We start from the raw sequence: 11,188 nt of genomic DNA, 5'->3' as shown, positions 1-11,188 counted from the left end.
CCTTTAATGAACTTTGTTAGGTTCTCTGTGGAACCTTCAAATTAGAACTTTTTAGGGTTCCACAAATAACAATTTATCAAGGGTTCTCTGAAGAACTAATGAATTTGGGTTCTCTAGAAAAGGTTCTTTGGGTATTTTATAGTGGTGGGAACTCTTTTAAGGGAACTGGTTCTTATGGCTTGGCTCACTAAACTGAACTGGCTTTTTCGGCTCTGAAAACGGCTCTTCACACGTTCATCTCCAGGAATTATGTAAAATGTGTGTAAATGATTGATCTACAAACTCACATTAAATCTAGGGAAACTAGGCAGTTTGGCTTGTTTTTAGCACCTCTAGTGTCCATTTAGTGCAGGGGTAGAAAACCCGGTCCCAGAGGGCTGCAGTCCTGCAGGTTTTATGTTTATGTATTTAGCAGACACTTTTGTCCAAAGCGACTTACAAGTGATAATCGGCATGTTGCCCTTGAGGCTAACAACAACAACAACAACAACAGCTTGACATCAGTCATGGAGAGGAGGGAACAAGGAGTGGACAGTAGAGAGGGGGGACGGGTGCAGGCAAGGTGCTAGTTTAGAAGATGCTCTCTGAAGAGCAGGGTCTTCAGGAGTTGCTTGAAAATTGAAAAGGAAGCCGCTGTTCTGGTAGTGCTTGGAAGGTCATTCCACATTTGTGGAACGATGCATGAGACGAGTCTGGATTGTCCTGAGCGTGGTGTAGGCACTGCTAGCCGACCATCCTGTGATGACCGGAGCGGCCGGGCCGAGACGTAAGCCTTTGCAAGAGGATTCAGGTAGATGGGAGCCGTACCGTCTCGGACTTTGTATGCTAGTGTTAGCTATTTGAATTTGATGCGTGCTGCTAGCGGTAGCCAGTGGAGCTCAATGAACAGAGGGGTGACGTGTGCTCTTTTTGGCTGATTGAAGACCAGACACGCCGCTGCATTCTGGACTATTTGAAGAGGTCTCACAGTACAGCCTGGAAGACCAGTTAGAAGGGCGTTGCAGTAATGGAGGCGGGAGACGACAGTAGATTGCACCAGGAGCTGGGTGGCATGTTGTGTTAGGTATGGTCTGATCTTTCGTATGTTATACAGCGCAAAGCGGCACGAACGAGCAACAGAGGCAACATGATCTTTAAAGGTCAGGTGTTCATCAAACACAACACCCAGATTTTGAACTGCCTTTGAAGGAGCCAGAGATAGGAAGTCATTTTGGATTGAGATATTGTGCTGTATGGATGGTTTTGCTGGGATGACAAGTAGTTCAGTTTTAGAGAGGTTGAGTTGGAGATGGTGGGATTTCATCCATTTTGATATGTCAGAGAGACAGTTTGATATTCGTGCAGAGACAGTGTGGTCGTCCGGTGGAAATGACAGATAGAGCTGGGTGTCGTCTGCATAGCAGTGGTAGGAGAAGCCGTGTGATTGAATGATCTCACCCAGTGAGGTGGTGCATATGGCAAAGAGAAGAGGTCCTAGTACAGAGCCCTGAGGGACTCCTGTGGCAAGATGGTGCACGGTAGAGGATTGTCCAAGCCAAGATATGCTGAATGATCGTCCTGTGAGGTACGATTCAAGGCGTGTGCTTTCTCTGTGATGCCCATGGTAGAGAGTGTGGACAAAAGGAAGCCATGGTTGGCAGTGTCACATGCAGCCGGTAAGTCGAGCAGGATAAGCACTGAGGATTTGGCAGTTGCTCTAGCTTCTTTTAAGGATCCCGTCACTGCTAACAGAGCAGTTCCAGTGGAGTGGCCCTTTTTGAACCCAGACTGGTAAGGGTCAAGCAGACAGTTTTGTGAGAGGTATTCTGTGATCTGCTTGAAAGCCACCCTTTCAATGATTTTGGACAGAAAAGGGAGGAGCGAGATAGGTCGGTAGTTCTCCACATGACTTGGAGGAAGAGATGTTTTTTTAGCAGCGGTTTAACCTGAGCATGCTTGAGAGAGGTGGGAAATGTACCGGATGTCAGTGAAGCGTTGATCACATGTGTGACTGCTGTGGCTACTGTAGGAGCAATAGCTTGGAGCAGCTTAGTCGGAATGGGGTCCAGTGGGCACGTAGTAGGGCGGCTGCAGGTGAGAAGCTTGGACACACAGTTCTCAGTGAGAGGGGAAAAGAGGAAAATGAAGCAGTAATGCTTGAGATGGTTGGGCTAGAAGGAGTTTGTGGTAGTGAATGTTCAGGAGTGGCCAGTTGAGTAAACTGTTTGCTTATCGCTGCCACTTTGTCAGTGAAGAATGAGGCAAAGGTGTTAGCTGATAGATTGTTGGTAGGAGGTAGAGACGGAGGGGTGAGCCGAGTTTTGAATGTTGAATGTTGAAAATAGTTTCTGAGAGTCAGTAGAGCTGAGAATTTTGTCAGTGTAGAAAGCTTTCTTTGCATCAGTGATGCTGGCAGAGAATGAGGACAGTAATTCCTGAAATTTCAATAGATCACCAGGATCTCTTGTTTTGCGCCATTTCCGTTCCGCAGCTCTAGGATTGGTGCGTAGAGACCGGAGGGTATCATTTAGCCAAGAGTGCGACTGAGAGGATCTAGCAGGTCTAGTGGCTAATGGACACAAGTTGTTAAGACAAGAGCAGGGTGTGGAGCAGAGTGACTCGGTGGCATCATTCACTTCATAAGCAGAGAATGTGCTGGGAGATGGAAGAGTGGAGGCAACGAGAGAGGAGAAGTGGTTGGGTGCCAGATTACGAAGGTTGCGGCGGAATGAGACCATTGGGGAGGAAGTAGTGGACCTCCCTAGTAGAGTCGTGCTGAAACGGATGAAGTAATGATCGGAAAGATGCAGCGGTGTGACAGATTGTGTCTATGGCACAGTTTCTGGTGAAAATGAGGTCAACTGCTTTTCCAGCTTTGTGAGTTGGAGGACTTTGTACTAGTTTTAGATCAAATGATGACATTAGTGACAGGAAGCCTGATGAGCTGGGATGGTCCAGGTGAATATTCATGTCTCCAAGGACCATTGTGGGACAGTTGTGCTCAGGAATGGAGGAAAGCAGGATGTCGAGTTCATCAAGAAAGTCTCCGAGTTGACCTGGTTGTCGATATATGACAACCAAAAAGATTTTTTTCAGTACAGTTACCTGGATGGCATGGTATTCAAAGGAGTTGTATTTAGTGATGGGTAGCAACTGAGTGTATATCCATTTGTTGGAAATTAACACGCCCGTTCCACCACCTCGGCCAGATGCACGAGAAGTGTGGGTGAAAGTGTGGTTAACTGAGAGAGCAGATGGGGTAGCATTGTCACATGGTTTGATCCAGGTCTCAGTGAGAGCCAGTGCATCGAGCGACAGGTGGTTAGCATATGCAGTAATGAAGTCTGCTTTGTTTACAGCTGATTGGCAGTTCCACAGTCCCATAGACAGGTGGGTGTCTTCAGGGGGAGTTGGTTTTAGCGAGCGGAGGTTTTGAAGGTTGCGAAAGCGGTTTGCTGTGTGTGACCTTCCTCTGAAGCCAGTGATCACAGGTATAGGATAATGGCACATTTTGCAAGGTGTCGATGGAGCAGCGTCTGGGTCGAGTTTGTTTGCTCTGAGTACCTGCTCTGTGTACACGCGCAAGTACACACGTATGTCTTTACCCCGGAGTGTCTTTACCGCGGAGGGGCTGAGATGAGGGCTGACACTTCCGCTGACTCTTCAGTCATGCCACCAAACTTATGCTGTGCTACTAATTGGAAACAGGTGTTCATGCACCAGCTGATTGCAATGATTGAGACCTAGATCACCTGATCAGTGTTTTCAGGGAGGGGAGAAACAGCTCGTTCACAGCCCCTGATTGCACTTATTGTTTTCACTTGGCCCAAACCGGAGCTACTAGACAACAGGTTTTCCAGCCATGCGTGAATTTGCAGCTTCTAATTGGCTGAAAACAGCTGATCCAGGTAATCACCAGCAGGAACAACAAAGATAGTTGGAAAACCAGCAGGACCGTTGCTCTCTAGGACCTGGGCTACCTCCTTTGTTTTAGTACACATATGTCAGAGTCAAGGCCCGTGGGCCAGATGCGGCCCGCGGAGCATTTTTATGTGGCCCGCGAGATAAATATCAAAAATATATTAAAACTGGCCCGCTGGCCGATTTTACCGCAAAGACTTCAACTCCCATGATGCTTTGCGGCGTCAGCGCGGAGCCGACGAAGCCCCCTCCTTTGTGTTCTTTCCGCCTGCTGCCGGGTGTGCAGCTCCGCTGTCTCGGACAAACTACACTCCTCTCACTCAGCACCGAGTTCACTCAGCTGTTTTCTGACATTGAAGCCCAGAAACGGAGATTCTAGCCGCTCAGTAATGTGTTCACGACTGAAAGAGAAAGTTTTCCAACTAACGTCCAGACAGAGCTGATATAACTCCAGCGAGCAGCGACACGCTCAAACCAGCACCGCTCTGTGGTTGTGTTTCCTCCCCGACACACAACAACATGGTCAAGCTGCTCAGACATGTTCATCAGCACAAACCTATGTGAGCACCTGTTGTCATCTAATGTTGTCATTATTATGATGAAGATGAACAAAACAACAGGAGTCTCCTCCTCAGCTCAGATCAACCCCATGATGCAGGTATCTGGCTGGAACAGGTGAGCATCACAGTAAACCAGTGGAGCAAACTGAGCTTTAAATATGTTGGTTTTATGCTCTTTTTCTGCTCCAAAACATGAAAGTTAACAGGTGAGATGTTGCATTTTCATTTAAGATAAAATGATATTTTATTTTGTTGTTGGCCCGTGAGAAAAGATTTAAAAGATTTAAAGATTTAAAAGATTTATAAAATGCTGATTATACCACAAGTAATGAATACCACTGATGCCTTTTATTTAAAACGGACTTGCTCGTGTGTCATTTGGTTATTCCACATTCAGTGTTAATGCAGAAATAAGTTTGTTTCCAAATTTAAAGGTTCAAAATTGCATATATGTTGATAAAGAAAATGTGCAAATTTGCCGTCACTTTTTCAACAAATATTAAGTTTGGCCCTCGACTCCGTCCCAGAGTTTCATTTCAGCCCCTTGTGAGATTGAGTTTGACACCCCTGGTTTAGTAGAACCGAATGCCAAACGTATCTCCTGCCTGTGGGAAACGTCTCCCCAGCCTCATTTGCGTCTACAGAAGGGATTCATCACTAAACCAAACACATCAGATGTGTTCATGATCTAAAACATGCAGGAAACCTGGAAGCAAACTGCAGCAGCAGGTATGTCAGCTAACAGCGACCTGTTCAATTCAATTCAATTCAATTTTATTTATCTAGCGCCAAATCACGACAAGTCACGTACAGATATCTTAGCCTGTTGGGGGAACTCCTTGTCACAATCAGGAAGTGCCAAGCACAGGACCGAGCACAACACAGCCTTCAAGTCAGTCATGGCCTGCTGTTGCTGCCCAGTCCACTCAAAAGGCACATCCTTTTTCAGCAAGGTGGCCAGAGGTCTCACCAACTCTGCATTGTTCTCTACAAACTGGAGGGAGTACTTGCACACACCCAGAAAACTCTGAAGTTTAGAGACATTAGTTGGAGGTTTATTGGTGGTGACACCCTGGATTCTACCATGTTAAGGCTGCACTCCCTGTGGTACCACAAGGAGGCCAACAAACTGTAGTTTCGACCTGCACCACTGACCTTTGGTGAGGGAAATGTTCGCACCTGCAACTGTGAGCTGGTCCATGATGTGGTCCAGCTCGGGTAGGTGGTCTTCCAAAGTCTGTTTACGAATCTGAATGTTATCGATGCAGACGGTGGTACCACGCTTGTGAGTGTTGGGTCAGGCATTGTCCAAGAAGATGTTAAACTCAGAAGGTGAATTAGTGTAACCAAACTAAGTAAAGGTATATTGGCGGTTGGCGAAGGTGAAGGCTAATTTCTATTGGTCAGACGTATGAACAGGAATTGTCCAGAATCCGAAAGAAATGTCAAGGGTGGAAAAGTATTTAGCATCTCTCACCTGCAGAAGTTCTTATTCTAGGTGAGCCATCGGGACAACGCAACTTGTTGGTTAATTTTTCTGCAGTCAGTGGTTAGCCAGCACTTATCATTAGGGTTCCTCACCAGCCACAATGAAGCCGAGTAAGTGCTGTAACAGGGTGATACCCATTTACAAGAGGCTGTCAGTGATTTCCTCTGTAACATTGTGAAAGGCTAACAGATTTCAATCAATCAATCAATCAATCTTCCACTGCCTTTGCAGGAGCCCAAGGCTCTGAACATAAAATACAGTAAAAACACAGATAGCAATAAAAAGGAGGTGAAAACAACACACAGACATGAGCAACATACAAAATGTAAACAAGGAGCATAAAAGCTCACAACCAAGTCACATAAAAGCTAAACAATAAAATGAGTCTTCAAACGACTCTTAAAAACCTGCAGCGAGGTGACAGTTTAATATCAAGTGGAAGCTCATTCCAGAGAGAAGGAGCCAAGACCGAGTAAGCCCGACCACCTCTAGACCTGTGGGACAGTCAGTAGCTCCAGATCAGCCAAACGTAGAGTCTGTGATGGGGTATGCCTTTTTATTAATGCTGCCAAGTATAGTGGGGAGCCGCCTTAAAGAGACCAGAAGATATAGCACATAACTTTAAACTTAGCCCGAAAACCTACAGGGAGCCAGTGTAATGAGGCCAGCACAGGAGTGATGTGTGCCGACCTCCTTGTCTCTGTCAGAAATCTGGCCACAGAGTTCTGGACCAACTGTAGACGTCTCAGTGCTGCCTGACTTAGCCCAGCATATAAAGCATTGCAGTAGTCGAGCCTGGATAAAACATGTGCGTGGAGCACAGACTCCATATGTGCACAAGACAACAAGGGCTTGATTTTGGTAAGCCGCCGCAGGTTAAAAAAGCAGGCTCATGCCACCATGTTGATGTGAGCTTCCAGGTTGAGTTCTGCATCCAGTCTCACCCCCAGGCTGGTGACAACTGATTTCTGGTAGAGAGAGATAACATCCAAATTGGGAGCTAAACTCACACCCACCTTACTAGAAGGGAGAAATGTAATCAGCTCAGTTTTGCTCTCATTCACATGGAGGTAATTAGCTGCGAACCAGGATTTGACACCATGCAGACAAACTAGAACATTAGAAGTGGTTTCCCTGGAAACAGAGGAAAATAAATTTGTCAGTCATCTGCATAAAGATGAAACTTAACACCATGACTGCGCAGGAGAGCCCCCAAGGGAAGTTAATAAAGAGCAAAGAGGAGTGGCCCTAGGACAGAAACCTGTGGTACCCCCCACCGCAAGTCTTCTCACGGTGACACAGCATCACCCACCATGGCACAAAACCTCCTACCCAAGAGGTAAGATCGCAGCCATTCAAGTGCTGACCATGTGATCCCCATGTGATCCAGCAGAATATCATGGTCGACAGTGTCAAAGGCTGCTGTTAGGTCCAATAACAACAGAACCACAGCTGCACCTCGATCCATAGCTAAACATATATCATTTAAGACCATCAACAGTGCAGACGCTATGTCCAGCCCTAAAACCAGATAGGAACATTAGAAAAATCTCCGAACTCTCTAAAAAAGACACCAACTGCCGATAAACAACATTTTCCAACAATTTAGAGATGAAAGGGAATTTAGAGATGGGGCTATAATTTTCCAAAACGGACACGTCAGAGCCTGACTTCTTCAATATTGGCTGTATCACCGCATCTTTCTTAGAAGTCGGAATTGAACTCGACCACAGGCTACCATTTATAATGGTCGTATAGATATATAATATATTTTTGTCTCTGAGTCAGATTATTATAAAGTGTTGTTTCCCTGGATTAAAGGCTCAATAATATCGATAATCCATATATATTGAATACCTTTATATTCTGTTGGTAATCTATTAAAAGTAACAACTTAGAACTGATTACGAAAACAAAACAATAAAAAGGTTATTCAAAGCACTAAAAGTTAGTAAGGAATGTGACAACCCCTCTTTATAAAAACCAGTTTCCTAAAGAACCGTAAACAGCTAAATAAGGTTCTTCAACAGAAAAAGGTTCTCCAGGGCACTCAAAGTGCTTCAGAGCACTTATGAAGAACCAGTTTTATTTAGAGTGTAAGTGCTAACCACCAAATGGTTCCCGAGCGCAGCTGTGTCTGCAGCTCACCGCTCCCCAGGGGATGGGTCAAATGCGGAGAACAAATTTCGCACACACACCTGTGTTTGTGACAACTAATGGGACTTTAACTTTAACTTTAACAGGACGTCCTTTTGTCTCTCGTCAGGCTTAGCCCATCAGATGGTGACTCACTAGGAAGTGACCAATCAAGTGGCAGGGAGTCTGCAGAGGAAAGCACCAGACCTGTGGCCACACCCGTTGAGGGGAAGCAGCACAGGAAGACTCCCAAAAACGGTGACAGAATGTGTCTTTGCTTTGAGAACGAGGAAAGAAACATGTCACTAAATTTCATTTGTATTTTTTGTTTGATGCACTCATGACTAAAGGGCAAAACAAAATGGGTATGACTTTCATCATCTACACCAGGTAAAATATCCTCAATTCAAAACCAACCCATGAACTTTGACCCCTTCTTGCAGCAGCCCCATCAGGCGGCGGCCCTGATGAGCTCATGTCCTCATCCTCCATCTTTGACCACGTTGACCGTCTGTCCCGCGGATCGACTGACGGTACTCGCCGCCAGGCAAACAAGGTGCAGCTGATTGCCATGCAGCCACGACCAAGCCTCCCTCCGGCGCTGTCCCAGCTGAGCCCCTCCCACACCGAAAAAGTCAACACAGAGGTGAGCCAACCACACGGATGATCTGCTGCGCATTCATCATCACCAAGTGGACCCTAACAGAAACTGTACTTTGTTGTCCAGCAGGTGGCGCTAAGGCACAAATCTGAAATTGAGCATCACCGGAACAAGCTGCGACAGCGCGCTAAGAGGCGGGGCCAGTGTGAATTTCCCTCAATGGATGACATCATGGATGCATTTGGAGATGGACCGGTTCAGAGCGAGGCGGCGCAGAGACTCTATAGCTCCGCCCACGACCACATGGACTGCATCCTCCAGACCAACACTTCCTCCCCACCCACCCCTAATGAGTCCAGGAAGAGGTGAGACTATCTGACAGAACTAGGACTTGAACATGAGTAGCACCTGTAGAACCCGTCTTGGTCTAGATCTACGTGGTCCTTGTAGCGTTGGAGGAGGCCTTGTAGGTCAGAGGTCACCAAAACAGTACACTGTCCAAAGCCAGTTTCATCTGCCCGGGATGCTGTGTGCGTGTACCAAAACAAGTGCCATGTTTACCGTCTCTAGCCTCGCCACCGGGAGGGAAGCCGTGACAATCCCATCTCCCCGAGTCTCATATCAGTTCTGCAGTCACAACAAAACTCCAGACTGAAGACTTTTCTCTTAACTTTAATAAAAATATCTTATTCTTGTCTATACAACGATTTTTCTCATTTTACAGGTTAATTACAATTACATAGAACAATGAATGTTTTACTTTACTTTACTTTACTTTACTTTACTTTACTTTACAGTAGTGAAGGATTCAACATAGCTGTTTATTCTTGAGCTGCCTTATTTCAGTTCTTATATACACCAAATTAGTCTACTTGATGATTTAACAATGATTCTATTATCAGTTATGTCACATATTAATTTCATTATAGAAAAAAAAAGATTGTTATATTTACTTCACAGTAGAGCCCTGCACGGGCCTAAAGTCTGAGCCCGTGTCCTGCCCGAGGGGGTGGAGCCCCAGCCCGACCCGAGCCCGACTTTTTTTTTAACCAACTAAATGAAAACAAAGTGTGTCAGTCCTGACCAATGTGTTAAAAGACGTGCAGGATCCGATCCATTTGTTTTTCCCTCGTTTACCGTCACGGAGATAACGGTGCACTGGCTCTGGTGTTAATCAAGTTAAATTTTATCTCTTTCCAACAATTTTCACAAGAAAACAGAACAGTTGGGGCAGCAGTAGCTCAACAGGTTGAGCGGGTTGTCCAGTAATCGGAAGGTTGCAGGTTCAATCCCGGCTCTGACAGAGAGTCCTGCTGTTGTGTCCTTGGGCAAGACACCTAACCCCCCTTGCCTGCTGGTGGTGGTCGGAGGGACCGGTGGCGCCTGTGCTCGGCAGCCTCGCCTCTGTCAGTGCGCCCCAGGGCAGCTGTGGCTACATCGTAGCTCATCACCATCAGTGTGTGAACGGATGAATGATACACTGTAGTGTAAAGCGCTTTGGAGTCCTTACTCTGAGAGGCGCTATACAAGTGCGGGTCATTTATCATTTATCATTTAAAAGCAGGGCTTGTGTTGACCGGACAGTTCCCGTATTTGACCGTTTATTTTGACGGAGAAAGAATAGAAAGAATTACCCGGACGCATGCAGACGAGCCGACATTTTATTCTACGCACATCGCAGATGTAGCTAAATCACTCAAGAAAAGATTCCCATGTGCACATCTGAGCTGGACACTGCTCAGCGCAGCTCAAGGAGAGAAATATGCGGGGATGGGGAGGAACGGCTGGCTGGGCTTAGCCCTCCAGGGAGCCAGCTCCCCCACTGGCCCCAATAGACACCTCTGTTGTCAAACTGCCACCCAGGGCATGGAGACCCCAGCCCATCCTGCCAGGGCCCAAAGCAGCAGCATTACAGAGCCCCACGGAGTCCGAGGGCACCAACCCAGCCCCACCCCAGCAGAATATCTACGCCCATCCCTGCATTTGCACAACTTCCAGAATATATAAGACATAGGACATCCAGGTAAGGTTGGGTCCTCCCCCTCCTGGACCTCCCCCTCCCCTGTGACGGAACAGCAGAGGAGCCAAGGTCTACCTGATGCCCCCGAACCCGGGCCAGGCACTGCTGCATGTTCCTGCCTTCTTCCCGGCAGCATACATGTCAGGACCCGACCCCCAAGGCCCTGCCCAGATCCCCACATGGGGCCGGCCACCCCCACACCCCGGAATATATCAAGAGGCTGTATCAAGTGCAATATGATCCAACAAAACATTTCTGTACTGGTTAATGCAGAGACTTTCTCTATTTTTCCAAATCTAAACTCTCCCCATGAGTGATATTGGTAAGGATTTCCATCTTGCAAGATCATCTTCCACTTTCTTTAAAAGTGGGATGTAGTTTAGTTTGGTTAGATCTGCTAACTTGGGAGAGACATTAATACCCAGGTATGTGATATTCCCTGACTCCAATTGTGTATTAAGCAAATTGACAAATGAGAAATT

At 46.5% G+C, this 11,188-nt stretch overlaps 1 protein-coding gene across 1 annotated transcript in view; it reads left to right on the top strand.

Moving 5' to 3' along the window:
• LOC139071548 (UPF0606 protein KIAA1549) overlaps positions 1 to 11,188 on the top strand; it is a 71,571-nt gene that overhangs the window by 43,862 nt on the left and 16,521 nt on the right. Inside the window, 4 exon segments of the mRNA XM_070554126.1 lie at positions 8,216 to 8,343; positions 8,436 to 8,450; positions 8,529 to 8,731; positions 8,816 to 9,051. Coding sequence (XP_070410227.1) covers positions 8,216 to 8,343; positions 8,436 to 8,450; positions 8,529 to 8,731; positions 8,816 to 9,051 — 582 coding nt within the window.

The sequence above is a fragment of the Nothobranchius furzeri genome, chromosome 1 (assembly GCF_043380555.1).
Source record: "Nothobranchius furzeri strain GRZ-AD chromosome 1, NfurGRZ-RIMD1, whole genome shotgun sequence".
Classification (NCBI taxonomy): Eukaryota; Metazoa; Chordata; class Actinopteri; order Cyprinodontiformes; family Nothobranchiidae; genus Nothobranchius; species Nothobranchius furzeri.
This window is presented reverse-complemented; position numbering and strand designations above follow the sequence as displayed.